We start from the raw sequence: 19,802 nt of genomic DNA, 5'->3' as shown, positions 1-19,802 counted from the left end.
TCAGCATCACCCCTCCCCTTTTTTTATTTTTTTTTATTTTACCTGAGCCCTCATTCGATCCAGCGGATTCTTTTTTCCCCTCTCTGGCTTTGCTGAGGCACCGTGAGCCATTGGCTCTCACTGCTTTCAATTAAAGCCAGTGATAAGGGGGGCGGGGCCCAGGGGCGGACTGACAACTCATGGGGCCCCCCGGGCAATAGGAGATTATGGGGCCCCCAGGAAATCGGAGATTATGGGGCCACACAGTATACAAAAACACACACACACACAGTACACAATCACACAGTATACACAGACATGTACACATAGTATACACAGACATGTTTCTATTGGCTGAGAAGGTACTGGAGAGGATTTTTACATACTGTCCCTGGTTTTACTGAGGCTGGCAACCCTGATGGGACCCCTAGTGGCCTGGGGCCCTCGGGCAGTGCCCGGGTGGCTGAATGGTCAGTCCGCCCCTGGCGGGGCCTGCTGTCTGTGTCAATGGATACAGCAGTGGGGCTTGGGAGCGAGTACACACACAAGTGCCCCCATTGGAACCGGCTTAGCATGGGGGGAGGGGCCAGGAGCCTGGGCAAGGGACCCGAAAAGAAGAGGTTCACAGATGCTCTGTGCAGTTCCATTGCACAGAGCAGGTAAGTGTAGACTTTTTTTTTTTTATTATTTACTTTTACAATCTCTTTAGGGCAGATTTAATTCACTTAACTGTCATGAATAATTCTGTATCTAGCCTAATCCATTTATCTTCTATGATTGTCAGCTCCACCTAGTGGCCATGCTGTGGTATTTTCCTAGTTTAGGTATTTAAAGTACTGCATTATGGCCACTAGATGGAGCTGATGATCATAAGAGATACATGTATTACGCAACATGTGGGATTATTTGTGGCAGCTGAGAGAATACCTTTTTAACTAATTAATTAAATTGATTAACTAATCATTGCCCGGGGGGCTGAACTGACCAGGGGAAGACATCATGTAATGACATCACAGACACAGAGAACATTGTCATGCATAATCCCGTATCTAGCCTAATACGTTTATCTTGTATAATTTTCAGCTCCACCTAGTGGCCATAGTGTGGCATTCTCCTAAATTAGGTATTTAAAGTGGCGCTAAAGCCAGACAGATGTTCCCGCCCCTTCCTTATCGGGGCATTTGATCAATACCTGAATTCTCAGCTCACCAGTTGGGAGGTGATCTAAAAATTTGTGGCCCCGATACAAATCCACCATCGCTGAAACAAGGGTCAGCAACGATAGGTTTGTGCAAGCAGCTTGGCTGCCATTTTTCTTTTTTTTTTTTTCAGTTTTCTAGAATGTCTATTTATTGCAATACAACTGGGAATGGAATTGATATCTTTGTACGGGTTCCCTTTTATTAGTCAGGGCTAAAAAAAAATAAAAAAATAAATAAAATACTTAAAAAAATAAAAAAAGAGTGAAAAATGTAAAAAAGGAAGTGCTGTGAATAATTTCCGGATGCACGGTATAGAAATCCCTTAGTGCTCTGTGGGCTCTTAGTAGGCTAAAAAAATAAAAAATTAAATAAAAAAATACTTAAAAAAATAAAAAAAGAGTGAAAAATTTAATAAAGCAAGTGCTGTGAATAAAAATAAAAAATAAAAAAATACTTAAAAAAATAAAAAAAGAGTGAAAAATGTAAAAAAGGAAGTGCTGTGAATAATTTCCGGATGCACGGTATAGAAATCCCTTAGTGCTCTGTGGGCTCTTAGTAGGCTAAAAAAAATACTTAAAAAAATAAATAAAAGAGTGAAAAATGTAAAAACGGAAGTGCTGTGAATAATTTCCGGATGCACGGTATAGAAATCCCTTAGTGCTCTGTGGGCTCTTAGTAGGCTAAAAAAAATAAAAAAAAAATACTTAAAAAAATAAATAAAAGAGTGAAAAATGTAAAAAAGGAAGTGCTGTGAATAATTTCCGGATGCACGGTATAGAAATCCCTTAGTGCTCTGTGGGCTCTTAGTAGGCTAAAAAAATAAAAAATTAAATAAAAAAATACTTAAAAAAATAAAAAAAGAGTGAAAAATTTAATAAAGCAAGTGCTGTGAATAAAAATAAAAAATAAAAAAATACTTAAAAAAATAAAAAAAGAGTGAAAAATGTAAAAAAGGAAGTGCTGTGAATAATTTCCAGATGCACGGTATAGAAATCCCTTAGTGCTCTGTGGGCTCTTAGTAGGCTAAAAAAAATACTTAAAAAAATAAATAAAAGAGTGAAAAATGTAAAAACGGAAGTGCTGTGAATAATTTCCGGATGCACGGTATAGAAATCCCTTAGTGCTCTGTGGGCTCTTAGTAGGCTAAAAAAATAAAAAATTAAATAAAAAAATACTTAAAAAAATAAAAAAAGAGTGAAAAATTTAATAAAGCAAGTGCTGTGAATAAAAATAAAAAATAAAAAAATACTTAAAAAAATAAAAAAAGAGTGAAAAATGTAAAAAAGGAAGTGCTGTGAATAATTTCCGGATGCACGGTATAGAAATCCCTTAGTGCTCTGTGGGCTCTTAGTAGGCTATAAAAAATAAATAAAAAAAATACTTAAAAAAAGAAAAAAAGAGTGAAAAATGTAAAAAAAGGAAGTGCTGTGAATAATAATTTTGACTTTACACTCATTGGATTTAAGTTGCACCAAATGGAGCCGGTGCCATTGAAAAGTATGGTCTTGCGACTTTGATGTCCAAAGTCGCATGAAAAATCGCACACATGTAAATGGGTCACTGGTCGCAATAAATGAAGGAAGACAAAAAAAAAGAGTTTTGGTGAAAGACATTTGCGAAGTGCGTTTGCCGGATTTTATCTCATTTTTCCCGTCTATTGGGGGGGGGAGTTTCTGATCATTGTCGTTTTTTTCACGTTTCAGGGTGTCCGGCGGCGAGTTGTTCGAGCGAATCATCGATGAGGATTTCGAGCTGACGGAAAGAGAAGTCATTAAATACATGAAGCAGATTTCGGAGGGGGTGGAGTTCATCCACAAGAAGGGGATCGTCCACCTGGACCTGAAACCCGAGAACATCATGTGCGTCAACAAGACCGGCACCAAAATCAAACTCATCGACTTCGGCCTGGCCAGGAGACTAGGTACTGTGTGCGTCCAAGTAGACATACGCCATTCATTTAGTTATAAATCGAAATTCGGATTAATCCGAATTTCCGAATCACAATAATAACGAATCCAAAATGAATAAAAACGAAATGATTTTATCAGAATTCGAAAATGAATTTGAAATGGAAACATTTGCAATGAATACAGTGAGGTTTAAAAGTGAAATAAATTGATGATTCCTGCTTTAGGCTGCTTTATAGAATGGAATAGAAAGCAAAAAAAAAAATAGAATAGAATAAATAGGAATAGAATGAATATAGCCATCTTCTGAAATTCAAATTTCGAATTGCTGTGAAAATAACGAATATACAAAGCAAATTTCAAAAATGTATTTATGATAATCCGAATGTGACAAAATTAAATTAAATTATCTTTATTTAGACTTTATTTATTTTTTAATTTATATTTTTATTTTATATATATATATATATATAATTATTATTTAATTATTTAAATTAAACAAATTATTGACTTAACCACTTGAAGACCTTGCTTTTTGTTCTCACATCTAAATCAGGATTTTTTGCTAGAGAATTACTTATAACTCCCAAACATTATATATATAATATTTTATATATATATATATATATATATATATATATATATATATATATATATATATATATATATATATATATATAAAATAATATATCATCTTTCACATTTTACAAAAAAAATTGGGTACATATTGTGTTTCATTTCTTTTTTAATTCATTAAAATTTATTTTTTCACAAAAAATTGCATTTTCAAAACTGCGAGACATAAAAAAATTGCAATGATCGCCATTTTATTCTCTAGGGTCTCTGCTTAAAAAAAAAAAAAAAAAAGATTATATTTTTTATATATATATATATATATATATATATATATATATATATATATATATATGTGTGTGTGTGTGTGTGTGTTATATATATATAAGCAGAGACCCTAGAGAATAAAATGGCTATCACTGCATTTTTTTTATGTCTTGCAGTTTTGAAAATGCTATTTTTTTGTGAAAAAATACATTTTAATGAATTAAAAAAGAAATAAAACACAATATGTTCCAATTTTTTATTTTTTTTTGTAAAATGTGAAAGATAATGCCATGCCGAGGAAATAGATACAGCGACTTGAAAAAGTATTCATACCCCTTGAAATTCCCCGCATTGGGATTTTATGTGATGGACCAACACAAAGTGTCACATAATTGTGAAGTGGAAGGAAAATGATAAATGATACAAATAAATATGTGAAAAGTGTGGGGGAGGGGCATTTGTATGGCGCCCCCCGGAGTCAATACTTTGTAGAACCTCCTTTCTCTACAAGTCTTTTTGGGGGTGTCTCTACCAGCTTTGCCCATCTAGAGAGGACATTTCTGCCCATTCTTTTTCTTTGTAAAATATCTCAAGCTCTGTCAGATTGGATGGAGAGCGTCTGTGATCAGCAATTTTCAAGTCTGGCCACAGATTCTCAATGGGATTTAGGTCTGGACTGTGACTGGGCCATTCTAACACATGAATATGCTTTGATGTAAACCATTCCATTGTAGCTCTGGCTGGATGTTTCGGGTCGTTGTCCTGCTGGAAGGGGAACCTCCGCCCCGCTCTCAAGTCTTTTGCCGACTCTAACAGGTTTTCTTCTAAGATTGTCCTGTATTTGTCTCCATCCATCTTCCCATCAACTCTGACCAGCTTCCCTGTCCCTGCTGAAGAAAACCATCCCCACCACATGATGCTGCCACCACCATGTCTCACGGTGGGGATGGTGTGTTCAGGGGGATGGGCGGTGTTAGTTTCCCCCACACATAGCGTTTTGCTTTTAGGCCATAAAGTTGAATTTTGGTCTCTTCTGACCAGATCACCTTCTTCCACATGTTTGCTGTCCCCTCCCCCACATGGCTTCTCACAAACTACAAACAGGACTTCTTATGACTTTCTTTCTCCAATGTCTTTCTTCTTGTCACTCTTCCATAAAGGGCAGATTTGTGGAGAGACGACTAATAGTTGTCCTGTGGACAGATTCTCCCCCCTGAGCTGTGGATCTCTGCAGCTCCTCCAGAGTTACCATGGACCTCTTGGCTCTTCTCTGATGAATGCTCTCCTTGCCCGGCCCGGTCAGTTTAGGTGGACGGCCATGTCTTGGTAGGTTTGCAGTTGTGCCCATACTCTTTCCATTTTCCGATGATGGATTGAACAGAGCTCCGTGAGATGGTCAAAGCTTGGGAGATTTTATTATAACCCAACCCTGCTTTATACTTCTCCACAACGTTATCCCTGACCTGTCTGGTGTGTTCCTTGGCCTTCATGATGCTGTTTGCTCAATAAGGTTCTCTAACAAACCTCGGAGGGCTTCACGGAACAGCTGTATTTATACTGAGATTACATTACACACAGGTGGACTCTATTTACTAATTAGATGACTTCTGAAGGCAATTGGTTCCTCTAGATCTTAGTTCGGGCTATCAGAGTAAAGAGGGCGCCATACAAATCCCCCTCCCCCACACTTTTCACATATTTATTTGTATCATTTATCATTTTCCTTCCTCTTCACAATTATGTGACACTTTGTGTTGGTCCATCACATAAAATCCCAATAAAATACATTTACGTTTTTGGTTGTAACATGACAACATGTGGGAAATTTCAAGGGGGGGGGGGGGGGCACTGTAACTAACGACGGTACTTAAAAATCCATAGGTGGCGCTAACGTTCTCAGCGAAACCTTACAAGTGTGGTGGGAAAACCGCTGCTGTACACGTGGGGGATGGGGGCACTTTAGATTCTTTTTTTTATTATTATTTGTTTTACTTTTTATTTTTGCACTGTCCCTTTAATTTTAATTTTTTTTTTTAGCAATTTTATTCCTATTACATGCTCAAACCCTCTCACTTTTGAAACAAAGAGGGATTGAGGACAGAGATCCCCCATTCCCATTCTCTGCAGCCTCAGCTGCACTGGACAGTGAATGAATGCAATCTGCTCTGTGCTGAGCGGCTTCCCGTTCATTCACAAACTGAAGCATAGTAATCATAGTTTATTATGCTTCAGTTATGAAAAGGACACAGTGAGTGGTCGGTACCACTCACACCTACGGGGGCCACAGAGAACAGCAAATGCTTTTGGAAAAGGGTCTAGGATTTTTTTTCTAGGTTTTATCATGTGTAGGACAGCCCATTGAAGTGATCATGCTACACGTGACGTGCGGGAACATGGGTGCGCGCCATTGCACCTGTACGGGGTGAACCTAGAATTGGAGGACCCCAATCAGAGATTTTTATGATCCGTTCCCCTCTGACCCCCATATAGATGAAATGGTGAAGAAGTGTGGAGGACGGGGCGCTCCGCATACGTTGTCTGCATTGCGAATTCTCAGATTTTATAGACATCCCATAAACTGCGGATCTAATCAGAAGACCCATCTTCAGATCCGCTCCTGACCCCCCCCCCCCCTCCCCCGCACGGCTCATTAGGGCTCTTATTATGGTCGGACATTCTTCTCCAAGTCATGGGATTTGATTTCTGCCCTTTTTTGGTCTGTTTAATGTCTCCTGTAAACTTCATCCAGATAAACGGCCCGCAGGAGATTCTTCTGTTAACTCTTCACAACTTTCTTCTTTCCACAAACTTGTCTGAGAGCTCCGCGGTACCCGACTCCAAATGTGTCACTCCCCCTCCCCCCTCAGGGTCATTGTTCTCGGACCCCCCAAGTGTCAGGGTGTCATTGTTCTGGGACCCCCAAGTGTATGTGTGTCCTTGTTCTGGGACCCCCAAGTGTCAGGGTGTCATTGTTCCCGGACCCCAAGTGTCAGGGTGTCCTTGTTCTGGGACCCCCCAAGTGTCAGTGTGTCATTCTTCTGGGACCCCCAAGTGTCAGGGTGTCATTGTTCCCGGACCCCCAAGTGTCAGTGTGTCATTCTTCTGGGACCCCCAAGTGTCAGGGTGTCATTGTTCCCGGACCCCCAAGTGTCAGTGTGTCCTTGTTCTGGGACCCCCAAGTGTCTGTGTGTAATTGTTCTGGGACCCCCAAGTGTCAGTTTGTCATTGTTCCCGGACCCCCAAGTGTCAGGGTGTCCTTGTTCTGGGACCCCCAAGTGTCTGTGTGTAATTGTTCTGGGACCCCCCAAGTGTCAGGGTGTCATTGTTCTGGGACCCCCAAGTGTATGTGTGTCCTTGTTCTGGGACCCCCAAGTGTCAGGGTGTCATTGTTCCCGGACCCCAAGTGTCAGGGTGTCCTTGTTCTGGGACCCCCCAAGTGTCAGTGTGTCATTCTTCTGGGACCCCCAAGTGTCAGGGTGTCATTGTTCCCGGACCCCCAAGTGTCAGTGTGTCATTCTTCTGGGACCCCCAAGTGTCAGGGTGTCATTGTTCCCGGACCCCCAAGTGTCAGTGTGTCCTTGTTCTAGGACCCCCAAGTGTCAGGGTGTCATTGTTCCCGGACCCCCAAGTGTCAGTGTGTCATTGTTCTGGGACCTCCAAGTGTCAGGGTGTCATTGTTCTCGGACCCCCAAGTGTCAGTGTGTAATTGTTCTGGGACCCCCCAAGTGTCAGTTTGTCATTGTTCTGGGACCCCCAAGTGTCAGTTTGTCATTGTTCCCATACCCCCAAGTGTATGTGTGTCCTTGTTCTGGGACCCCCAAGTGTCAGGGTGTCATTGTTCCCGGACCCCCCAAGTGTCAGGGTGTCCTTGTTCTGGGACCCCCCAAGTGTCAGTGTGTCATTCTTATGGGACCCCCAAGTGTCAGTGTGTCATTCTTCTGGGACCCCCAAGTGTCAGTGTGTCATTCTTCTGGGACCCCCAAGTGTCAGGGTGTCATTGTTCCTGGACCCCCAAGTGTCAGTGTGTCATTCTTCTGGGACCCCCAAGTGTCAGGGTGTCATTGTTCCCGGACCCCCAAGTGTCAGTGTGTCCTTGTTCTGGGCCCCCCAAGTGTCAGTGTGTCCTTGTTCTGGGCCCCCCAAGTGTCAGTGTGTCATTGTTCTGGGACCCCCAAGTGTCAGTGTGTCATTGTTCTGGGACCCCCAAGTGTCAGGGTGTCCTTGTTCTGGGACCCCCCAAGTGTCAGTGTGTCATTCTTCTGGGACCCCCAAGTGTCAGTGTGTCATTCTTCTGGGACCCCCAAGTGTCAGGGTGTCATTGTTCCTGGACCCCCAAGTGTCAGTGTGTCATTCTTCTGGGACCCCCAAGTGTCAGGGTGTCATTGTTCCCGGACCCCCAAGTGTCAGTGTGTCCTTGTTCTGGGCCCCCCAAGTGTCAGTGTGTCCTTGTTCTGGGCCCCCAAGTGTCAGTGTGTCATTGTTCTGGGACCCCCAAGTGTCAGTGTGTCATTGTTCTGGGACCCCCAAGTGTCAGTGTGTCATTGTTCTGGGACCCCCAAGTGTCAGTGTGTCATTGTTCTGGGGCCCCCAAGTGTCAGTGTGTCATTGTTTTGGGACCCCAAGTGTCAGTTTGTCATTGTTCTGGGACCCCCAAGTTACAGTGTGCGTTTGTTCTGGGACCCCCAAGTGTCAGGGTGTCATTGTTCTGGGACCCCAAAGTGTCAGGGTGTAATTGTTCTGGGACCCCCAAGTGTCAGGGTGTCATTGTTCTGGGACCCCCAAGTGTCAGGGTGTCATTGTTCTGGGACCCCCCAAGTGTCAGGGTGTCATTGTTCTGGGACCCCCAAGTGTCAGTTTGTCATTGTTCCCGGACCCCCAAGTGTCAGGGTGTCATTGTTCCCGGACCCCCAAGTGTCAGTTTGTCATTGTTCCCGGACCCCCAAGTGTCAGGGTGTCCTTGTTCTGGGACCCCCAAGTGTCAGTTTGTCATTGTTCTGGGACCCCCCAAGTGTCAGGGTGTCATTGTTCCCGGACCCCCAAGTGTCAGTGTGTATTTGTTCTGGGACCCCCAAGTGTCAGGGTGTCATTGTTCCCGGACCCCCAAGTGTCAGTGTGTCATTGTTCTGGGACCTCCAAGTGTCAGGGTGTCATTGTTCCCGGACCCCCAAGTGTCAGTGTGTAATTGTTCTGGGACCCCCCAAGTGTCAGGGTGTCATTGTTCTGGGACCCCCAAGTGTCAGTTTGTCATTGTTCCCGGACCCCCAAGTGTCAGGGTGTCATTGTTCCCGGACCCCCAAGTGTCAGTGTGTCCTTGTTCTGGGACCCCCAAGTGTCAGTTTGTCATTGTTCCCATATCCCCAAGTGTCAGTGTGTAATTGTTCTGGGACCCCCCAAATGTCAGGGTGTCATTGTTCTGGGACCCCCAAGTGTATGTGTGTCCTTGTTCTGGGACCCCCAAGTGTCAGGGTGTCATTGTTCCGGACCCCAAGTGTCAGGGTGTCCTTGTTCTGGGACCCCCCAAGTGTCAGTGTGTCATTCTTCTGGGACCCCCAAGTGTCAGGGTGTCATTGTTCCCGGACCCCCAAGTGTCAGTGTGTCATTCTTCTGGGACCCCCAAGTGTCAGGGTGTCATTGTTCCCGGACCCCCAAGTGTCAGTGTGTCATTGTTCTGGGACCCCCAAGTGTCAGTGTGTCATTGTTCTGGGACCCCCAAGTGTCAGTGTGTCCTTGTTCTGGGACCCCCAAGTGTCAGTGTGTCCTTGTTCTGGGACCCCCAAGTGTCAGTGTGTCATTCTTCTGGGACCCCCAAGTGTCAGGGTGTCATTGTTCCCGGACCCCCAAGTGTCAGGGTGTCATTGTTCTGGGACCCCCCAAGTGTCAGTGTGCCATTGTTCTGGGACCCCCAAGTGTCAGTGTGTCCTTGTTCTGGGACCCCCAAGTGTCAGTGTGTCATTCTTCTGGGACCCCCAAGTGTCAGTGTGTCATTGTTCTGGGACCCCCAAGTGTCAGGGTGTCATTGTTCCCGGACCCCCAAGTGTCAGGGTGTCATTGTTCCCGGACCCCCAAGTGTCAGGGTGTCATTGTTCTGGGACCCCCCAAGTGTCAGTGTGCCATTGTTCCCGGACCCCCAAGTGTCAGGGTGTCATTGTTCTGGGACCCCCAAGTGTCAGGGTGTCATTGTTCTGGGACCCCCAAGTATCAGGGTGTCATTGTTCTGGGACCCCCAAGTGTCAGTTTGTCATTGTTCCCGGACCCCCAAGTGTCAGTGTGTAATTGTTCTGGGACCCCCCAAGTGTCAGTGTGTCATTGTTCTGGGACCCCCAAGTGTCTGTGTGTCATTGTTCTGGGGCCCCCAAGTGTCAGTGTGTCCTTGTTCTGGGGCCCCAAAGTGTCAGTGTGTCCTTGTTCTGGGACCCCCCCAAGTGTCAGTGTGCCATTGTTCTGGGGCCCCCAAGTGTCAGGGTGTCATTGTTCTGGGGCCCCCAAGTGTCAGTGTGTCATTGTTCTGGATCCCCAAGTGTCAGTGTGTCCTTGTTCTGGGACCCCCCAAGTGTCAGTGTGTCATTGTTCTGGGGCCCCCAAGTGTCAGGGTGTCATTGTTCTGAGACCCCCAAGTGTCAGTGTGTCCTTGTTCTGGGACCCCCCAAGTGTCAGTGTGTCATTGTTCTGGGGCCCCCAAGTGTCAGGGTGTCATTGTTCTGGGACCCCCAAGTCTCAGTGTATCATTGTTCTGTGACCTCCAAGTGTCGGGGTGTAATTTGGTGTTGTTGGGGGTCATTGTGGTTCCTGTCACATGCAGAGTGTATGGGGCAGACAGAATGATTTACCTCTGATGATGTTTTGGGTCTCAGTCGGTCTCATATTTCTTCCCATGTTAAGCCATCAGTGCTCAGTCATATAGAGCCTGGAATTGGGGGGTTTGTAGTGATTTCCGGTATCGGACACATTATTATTGGGGTACACTTTGCAGAGCTCACATTAACTTCATCACTTTCTATTGCAGAGAGCACACCCAACCTCAAAGTCTTGTTTGGGACCCCGGAATTTGTGGCCCCAGAAGTGATCAACTATGAGCCCATCGGCTACGCCACGGACATGTGGAGCATCGGGGTCATCTGCTACATCCTGTAAGTTCTGTGTGGAAGGGGTTAATGCCCCAATTTGCTGTGTTCCCATAAACTCCTCAGATCCCCCCCCTCCCCCCCTCCCCCCTCCCCCCCGGGCACGTCTTCAGAGCCGGGTGCCCACCCCGCTGTCCACCTCCGGGCCAGCCAAGTCCTGCAGCTCTTTGATCCATTTACTTTTGCATTCCGAGCAGGAAATTGTTTCCAGTGTCTGTCGGGACTCATCTGCTAATTCCTTGGATTGGGTATTTGATGCGGCACGGTGGAGGAGGGGCGATTTCTGGAAAACGGGAGTCATGCCGGGATCAGAATCACCCAACAAATACATTGTATCCATCGAGATGGAAACCGATTCGCTAAATTCTCAGATAATTCTGACTGGTTAATGCCGTTTCAAAAGTCATTATAATAATCCCTGGTGATCCCGCCATGTTGTAGGGTGACAACGCTCCGCCCCTTTCTCCGAAATGTGCTCCTCTGTTGTCACACTTTCCCAATGGCGACTACATACATATGACTGGATCACAGCACATTACCCAGACATGGTCCAGTCTTGTCACCATCAGGAGATCCCCCCCCCCCCAGAAATGCCATACCGCCATCACTGCATGGAGACCGGAAGTGGCTAGAAAAGGGTTGCAGGTGATCAGCAGCAACAAAGGATAAAGAAAGGCGAAAACTGAATTTTATTAATAAACAGAAATAATCATTCCTATTGATACACAGTGCCTAGAGAAAACTACAGCGAGAGGAAAAAGTATTTGACCCCCCTGCTGATTTTGTATGTTCGCCCACTGACCAAGAAACGATCAGTCTATAATTTTATTGGTCGGTTTATTATAAGAGTGAGAGACAGAATGACAAGAAAAATATCCAGAAAAAACGTTCAAAAAAAGTTATAAATTGATTTGCATTTTAACCACTTTCAGCCCCCGGATCCATTTTGCTGGTCAAAGACCAGACCACTTTTTTTGCGATTCGGCACTGCGTCGCTTTAACTGACGATTGCGCGGTCGTGGCGATGTGGCTCCCAAACAAAATTGGCGTCCTTTTTTTTTCCCCACAAATAGAGCTTTCTTTTGGTGGTATTTGATCACCCCTGCGGTTTTTATTTTTTTGCGATATAAACAAAAATAGAGCGACAATTTTGAAAAAAAAACGCATTATTTTTTACTTTTTGTTATTATAAATATCCTCCAAAAATATATAAAAAAACATTTTTTTCCCTCAGTTTAGGCCGATACGTATTCTTCTACATATTTTTGGTAAAAAAAAAATCGCAATAAGCGATTATTGATTGGTTTGCGCAAAAGTTATAGCATTTACAAAATAGGGGATAGTTTTATGGCATTTTTATTAATATTTTTTTTTTTTTTACTAGTAATGGCGGCGATCAGCGATTTTTGTTGTGACTACGACATTATGGCGGACACATCGGACATTTTTGACACATTTTTGGGACCATTGTCATTTATACAGCAATCAGTGCTATATAAATGCAGTGATTCCTGTGTAAATGACACTGGCAGTGAAGGGGTTAACCAGTGGGTGGCAGTGTAGGGGTTAAGTGCTCCTAGGGGTGTGTTACTAACTGTGGGGGGGGTTGGGCTTTCATTTAGTGAACACTGATCTCTGCTCCAATCACATGGAGCAGAGATCAGCGTCACTAGTTGCTAGGCAGAACGGGGAAATACTGTTTACAACGGCATTTCTCCGTTCAGCCGCCCCGTGCAACGATCGCGGGTATCCCCGCGGCGATCGAGTCCGCGGGACCCACGACCGGACTCACGGGGGGTCCCGCGGCATTAAAGATTGGACGTACCTGTACGCCAATATGCCTGCCCATGCCATTCTGCCGACGTACATCGGCGTGTGCCGGTCGGGAACCGGTTAATGTGTGAAATAAGTATTTGATCCCCGATCAATCCCCGAACACCTGTCCACATAAGCAATCAGTCAGATTCCAATCTCTCCACCATGGCCAAGACCAAAGAGCTGTCCAAGGATGTCGGGGAGAAGATTGGAGACCTACACAAGGCTGGAATGGGCTACAAAACCATCACCGAGCAGCTTGGTGAGAGGTGACAACAGTTGGTGCGATTTTTTCGCAAATGGAAGAAACCCAAAATAACGATGGATCTCCTCGGTCTGGGGCTCCATGGAAGATCTCACCTCGTGGAGGTTCAATGATCATGAGAACGGTGAGGAATCCGCCCAGAACTACACAGGAGAGTCAATGATCTCAGCTGGGACCATAGTCACCAAGAAAACAATCGGTAACACACTACACCGTGAGGGACTGAAATCCTGCAGCCCCCGCAAGGTCCTCCTGTTCAAGAAATCACATGTACAGGTCCGTCTGAAGATCACTAATGAACATCGAATGATTCCGAGGAGAACTGGTGGAAAGTGTTGTGGTCAGAGGAGACCAAAATCGAGCTCTTTGGCATCAACTCAACTCGCCGTGTTTGGAGGAGGAATGCTGCCTATGACCCCAAGAACACCATCCCCCACCATCATACATGGAGGACCTATGACCCCAAGAACACCATCCCCCACCATCATACATGGAGGACCTATGACCCCAAGAACGCCATCCCCCACCGTCATACATGGAGGACCTATGACCCCAAGAACACCATCCCCCACCGTCATACATGGAGGACCTATGACCCCAAGAACACCATCCCCCACCGTCATACATGGAGGACCTATGACCCCAAGAACGCCATCTCCCACCATCATACATGGAGGACCTATGACCCCAAGAATACCATCCCCCACCATCATACATGGAGGACCTATGACCCCAAGAACACCATCCCCCACCGTCATACATGGAAGACCTATGACCCCAAGAACACCATCCCCTACCGTCATACATGGAGGACCTATGACCCCAAGAACACCATCCCCCACCGTCATACATGGAGGACCTATGACCCCAAGAACACCATCCCCCACCGTCATACATGGAGGACCTATGACCCCAAGAACACCATCCCCCACCGTCATACATGGAAGACCTATGACCCCAAGAACACCATCCCCTACCGTCATACATGGAGGACCTATGACCCCAAGAACACCATCCCCCACCGTCATACATGGAGGACCTATGACCCCAAGAACACCATCCCCCACCGTCATACATGGAGGACCTATGACCCCCAAGAACACCATCCCCCACTGTCATACATGGAGGACCTATGACCCCAAGAATACCATCCCCCACCGTCATACATGGAGGACCTATGATCCCAAGAACACCATCCCCCACCTTCATACATGGAGGACCTATGACCCCAAGAACACCATCCCCCGCCGTCATACATGGAGGACCTATGACCCCAAGAACACCATCCCCCACCTTCATACATGGAGGACCTATGACCCCAAGAACACCATCCCCCACCATCATACATGGAGGACCTATGACCCCAAGAACACCATCCCCCACCGTCATACATGGAGGACCTATGACCCCAAGAACACCATCCCCCACCATCATACATGGAGGACCTATGACCCCAAGAACACCATCCCCCACCTTCATACATGGAGGGGGAAACATTATGCTTTGGGGGTGTTTTTCTGCTAATGGACAGGACAACTTCACCGCATCAAAGGGATGATGGACGGGGCCATGTACTGTCAAATCTTGGGTGAGAACCTCCTTCCCTCAGCCAGGGCATTGAAGATGGGTCATGGATGGGTATTCCTGCATGACAATGACCCAAAACACACGGTGCAGCTAACAAAGGAGTGGCTCGAGAAGAAGCACTTTAAGGTCCTGGAGTGGCCTAGCCAGTCTCCAGACCCTAATCCCATAGAAAATATGTGGGGGGAGCTGAAGGTTCGAGTTACCAAACGTCAGCCTGGAAACCTTAACGACTTGGAGAGGATCTGCAAAGAGGACAAAATCCCTCCCGAGAGGAGTTTTCTGTAAAGGTGAACTTGCCCTTTATAGCCGGTTCACACAGGGGCATCACGACTCTGTAAGGCGACCTGCACACGACTTCAATGGCGGCTTGCAAAATAACTTCTGTATAGAAGTCAATGCAAGTCGTCCACAAGTAGTACAGGAACCCTTTTCTAAGTCGGAGCGACTTGAGCCGTTCCTATTAGAACGCTTCCATAGTACAGAACGGGACGTGACTTGTCAAGCGGCTAAGTCGCCTGACAAGTCGCCCCTGTGTGCACCGGGTCTAAGGATTTAGAGAAGATCTGTAGAGAAGAGAGGACCAGAATCCCTCCTGAGATGTGTGGAAACCTCACCACCACCTACAAGAAACGTCTGACCTCTGTGATCGCCAACAAGGGTTTCTCCACCAACTACTAAGTCATGTTTTGCTTGGGGATCAAATACTTATTTTACTCACCGAACTGCAACTCCATTTATAACATTTGTATCATGTTTTTTTTTTTTTTTTTCTGGATTTTTGGTTGATATTCTGTCTCTATCATATAAAATACATCTATGATAAAAATGATAGACCCTTCATTACTATGTACGTGGGCAAAACTTACACAATCTGCAGGTGAGACGATCGTTATTTTCCCCCCAACTGTATATTTAGCACACAAAATCATTAAAGAGTTTGATCACATTATGCAAACAGTAAGATAATTAGCAGAGCTGAGGAACAGCCAACATAGAGAGTAATCTAATTAAACGGTTTCCGGACCGCCTTCCACACATTTACTGCGATCGATTGGACAGACGGGGAGCCTCGCTTCCTAAAATCTCCAGATCTTCATCTATATCTCTGGCTCTATAAAGAAATACATTGTAGTAATAATATCGTTACATTGGACTGTCCTTCCATCTCCACATAGATCAGATAAAGGCCTCACATGTAAAAAATATTTGTTATCCCATAATAACCCTTAGTACACCTCAATCCATCTCCCTGTCTGTGTGTGTGTGTGTATATATATATATACAGTATCTCACAAAATCAAGTACACCCCTCACATTTGTGTAAATCTTTTCATGTGACAACACTGAAGAAATGACACTTGTCTACAATGTAAAGTAGTGAGTGTACAGCTTGTATAACAGTGTAAATTTCCTGTCCCCTCAAAATAACTCAACACACAGCCATTAATGTCTAAACCGCTGGCAACAAAAGTCAGTACACCCCTAAGTGAAAATCTCCAAATTGGGCCCAAAGTGTCAATATTTTGTGTGGCCGCCATTATTTTCCAGCACTGCCTTCACCCTCTTGGGCATGGAGGTCACCAGAGCTTCACAGGTCACCACTGGAGTCCTCTTCCCCTCCCCCATGATGACATCACAGAGCTGGTGGATGTTGGAGATCTTGCGCTCCTCCACCTTCCGTTTGAGGATGTCCCACAGATGATCAATAGGGTTTAGGTCTGGAGACATTCTTGGCCAGTCCATCACCTTCACCCTCAGCTTCTTCAGCAAGGCAGTGGTGGTGTTGGAGGTGTGTTTGGGGTGGTTATCATGTTGGAATACTGCCCTGCAGCCCAGTCTCTGAAGGGAGGGGGATCATGCTCTGCTTCAGTATGTCACAGTACATGTTGGCATTCATGGTCCCCTCAATGATCTGTAGCCCCCCAGTGCTGGCAGCACTCATGCAGCCCCAGACCATGACACCCCCACCACCATGCCTGACTGTAGACAAGACACACTTGTCTTTGTCCTCCTCACCTGGTTGCCCCCACACACGCTTGTCACCATCTGACACCAAATACCTTTATCTTGGTCTCATCAGAGCACAGGACATGGTTCCAGTAATCCATCTCCTTAGTCTGCTTGTCTTCAGCAAACTGTTTGTGGTCTTTCTTGTGCATCATCTTTAGAAGAGGCTTCCTTCTGGGACGACAGCCATGCAGACCAATTTGATGCAGTGTGCGGCGTATGGTCTGAGCACTGACAGGCTGACCCCCCCACCCCTACAACCTCTGCAGCAATGCTGGCAGCTCTCATACGTCTATTTCCCAAAGACAACCTCTGGATATGACGCTGAGCACGTGACCTCAACTTCTTTGGTGGACCATGACGAGGCCTGTTCTGAGGGGAACCTGTCCTGTTATACCGCTGTATGGTCTTGGCCACCGTGCTGCAGCTCAGTTTCAGGGTCTTGGCAATCTTTTTATAGCCTAGGCCATCTTTATGTAGAGCAACCATTTTTATTTTCAGATCCTCAGACAGTTCTTTGCCATAAGGTGTCATGTTGGACTTCCAGTGACCAGTATGAGAGAGTGAGAGCGAGAACACCAAATTTAACACACCTGCTCCCCATTCACACCTGAGACCTTGTAACACTAACGAGTCACATGACACCTGGGAGGGAAAATGGCTAATTGGGCCCAATTTGGACATTTTCTCTTAGGGGGTGTACTGACTTTTGTTGCCAGCGGTTTAGACATTAATGGCTGTGTGTTGAGTTATTTTGAGGGGACAGGAAATTTACACTGTTATACAAGCTGTACACTCACTACTTTACATTGTAGACAAGTGTCATTTCTTCAGTGTTGTCACATGAAAAGAGAGAAGAAAAGATTTACACCAATGTGACTGAGGGGTGTACTCACTTTTGTGAGATACTGTGTGTGTGTGTGTATATGTGTATATATATATATATATATATATATATATATATATATATATATATATATAGTGTATGTGTGTGTATGTTAAATATATATATATATATATGTGATATATATACAGCATCTTTATAAGTAAATTTATAAGTAGAAATTCACACTAATGCATTGTGATTTTGTAGCGCAGCTGCAGTGTAGCTTGGTGCATTTTTGATATACAATACATTGGGGGGTTATTTACTAAAGGCAAATCCACTTTGCACTGAAAGTGCACTTGGAAGTAGTCACTGTAGATCCGAGGGTGACATGCAAGGGAAATAAAAAACAGCATTTAAGATTGCACGTGATTGGATGATAAAATCAGCAGAGCTTCCACTCATTTCAGATCTACCCCTTAGGTTTAGAGCGACTGAACTTCCAAGTGCACTTTAAAAAGCGGGGTTCCACCCTAAAGTGGAACTTCCGCTCATCGGAACCCTTCCCCCCTCCGGTGTCACAATTGGCACCTTTCAGGGGGGAGGGAGGCGCAGATACCTGTCAAAGACAGGTATTTACACCCACTTCCGGGCGTAGACTCCTGTGGGAGTCTATGCCTCTTCCTGTCCCTGCGAGCTTTCTGCTGGGACACACACGGGTCCCAGAGACAGTGCGGACCATTCCTATTACGCTGCGCAACTCGCGCATACGCAGTAGGGAACCGGGAAGTGAAGCCGCAACGCTTCACTTCCTGATTCCCTCACCTAGAATGGTGGCGGCAGCAGCCGAGAGCCGAGCGATCGATCGGCCTCGGCTGCCGGCATCGCTGGAACCCGGGACAGGTGAGTGTCCATTTATTAAAAGTCAGCAGCTGCAGTATTTGTAGCTGCTGGCTTTTAATATTTTTTTTTTTTCACAGTGAAATCCCTCTTTAAGTGCAAAGTGGATTTGCCTTTCCTAAATAATGCCCAATGTGTGTTTTACTACTGCAACTCATCCAATGCTGTTAGCAATGGATATAGTGTTCTCATGTGCTGCCATCTAGTGGCTGGTTGAGGGATTGCTGTATATTGTACAATCTCATTTGAGTATTATTTGATAGTTTCTATATTTTCATTATCGGGCAGATTTTCAGGACAGGCTTTTGGGGGTCTAACTCCTTCTTTAAGGTCCAAGCAGTGCTGATGCACAGAGGTTTAGCAAAATGTCAGCAGAGGTTTTGTAGCAAAGTGCGGTCATAGTGACCCATCAGAGATCATTTTGGTGTGCGATTGTTTCTACATTTAATCTTTGCTACATTGTTGCTACATTTAATCTTTATAAAGAATAGAAGATTCCCTCTTGTGTCCTATATTTGGCAGGATGTCTCACTCATGGCTTCTCTCTTGCAGGGTGAGCGGTCTCTCGCCCTTTATGGGTGATAACGATAACGAGACGTTGGCGAATGTCACCTCCGCTACCTGGGACTTTGACGATGAAGCCTTCGATGAGATCTCGGAGGACGCCAAAAACTTGATCAGCAGTCTGCTCAAAAAAGACATGAGGTGAGTCAACTTCTGATCTTCCGTCTCTGGGAGTCACAAAGAAAAAACGTACATGCATTTTCACAGGACAAATGGCTCTGCAAATATTTTCTACACTCACCCCTAGGTGTGGAGTGTGATAGGAGATGTTGCGTTCTCTGGATCGGTCCTGTGCCATTTTGCTTTCGCTGGTTATAAAGTTATCCTGACAATTCTGCTTTGTTTGGATTTGGCCCAGACACACATTTGATGTCAAAGACAGAAGGCGATGAGGTTTCCATTCATGTAATCACTGAGCACTCTGGGACTTTTAGTTCTTCAATAGTTAAGTGACAGAAATGTGGAATCCTCCACATGAGGCGCTGCGCTTTCTGGTCAGCTAGCTCCAGACGCTGGGCGCGCTACACACTCCCAAATCATCCTTGTATACAGGATTTGTGTAGCATCTCCAGTCTCTCTGCCCTGTTGCTGTGACCCCGCCCCTTCCCAGTATACAGCAATTGTCAGCTTTGATTAATCAAAGCCGGGATTGCTGAGTACTTGCAGAACATGGCAGCTACAGCTATCAAAAAATCAGCCAGACGCTGTGATTATCAACAGCACTGCTCCACACGGGAATATACACTTTAAAAAAAAAAATGAAAGGAACACTGAGAAAACACATCAGAT

At 45.3% G+C, this 19,802-nt stretch overlaps 1 protein-coding gene across 1 annotated transcript in view; it reads left to right on the top strand.

Moving 5' to 3' along the window:
• MYLK (myosin light chain kinase) overlaps window positions 1-19,802 on the top strand; it is a 164,359-nt gene that overhangs the window by 132,360 nt on the left and 12,197 nt on the right. Inside the window, 3 exon segments of the mRNA XM_077449738.1 lie at window positions 2,885-3,102; window positions 10,932-11,055; window positions 19,002-19,154. Of these exon segments, the coding sequence (XP_077305864.1) occupies window positions 2,885-3,102; window positions 10,932-11,055; window positions 19,002-19,154 (495 nt within the window).

Source organism: Lithobates pipiens, unplaced genomic scaffold, assembly GCF_037356315.1.
Source record: "Lithobates pipiens isolate NorthernLeopardFrog02 unplaced genomic scaffold, aLitPip1_a1.2 Scaffold_22, whole genome shotgun sequence".
Taxonomy (NCBI): domain Eukaryota; kingdom Metazoa; phylum Chordata; class Amphibia; order Anura; family Ranidae; genus Lithobates; species Lithobates pipiens.
Note: the sequence above shows the minus strand (reverse complement) of the source record. Positions and strands in the feature narration are given on the sequence as shown.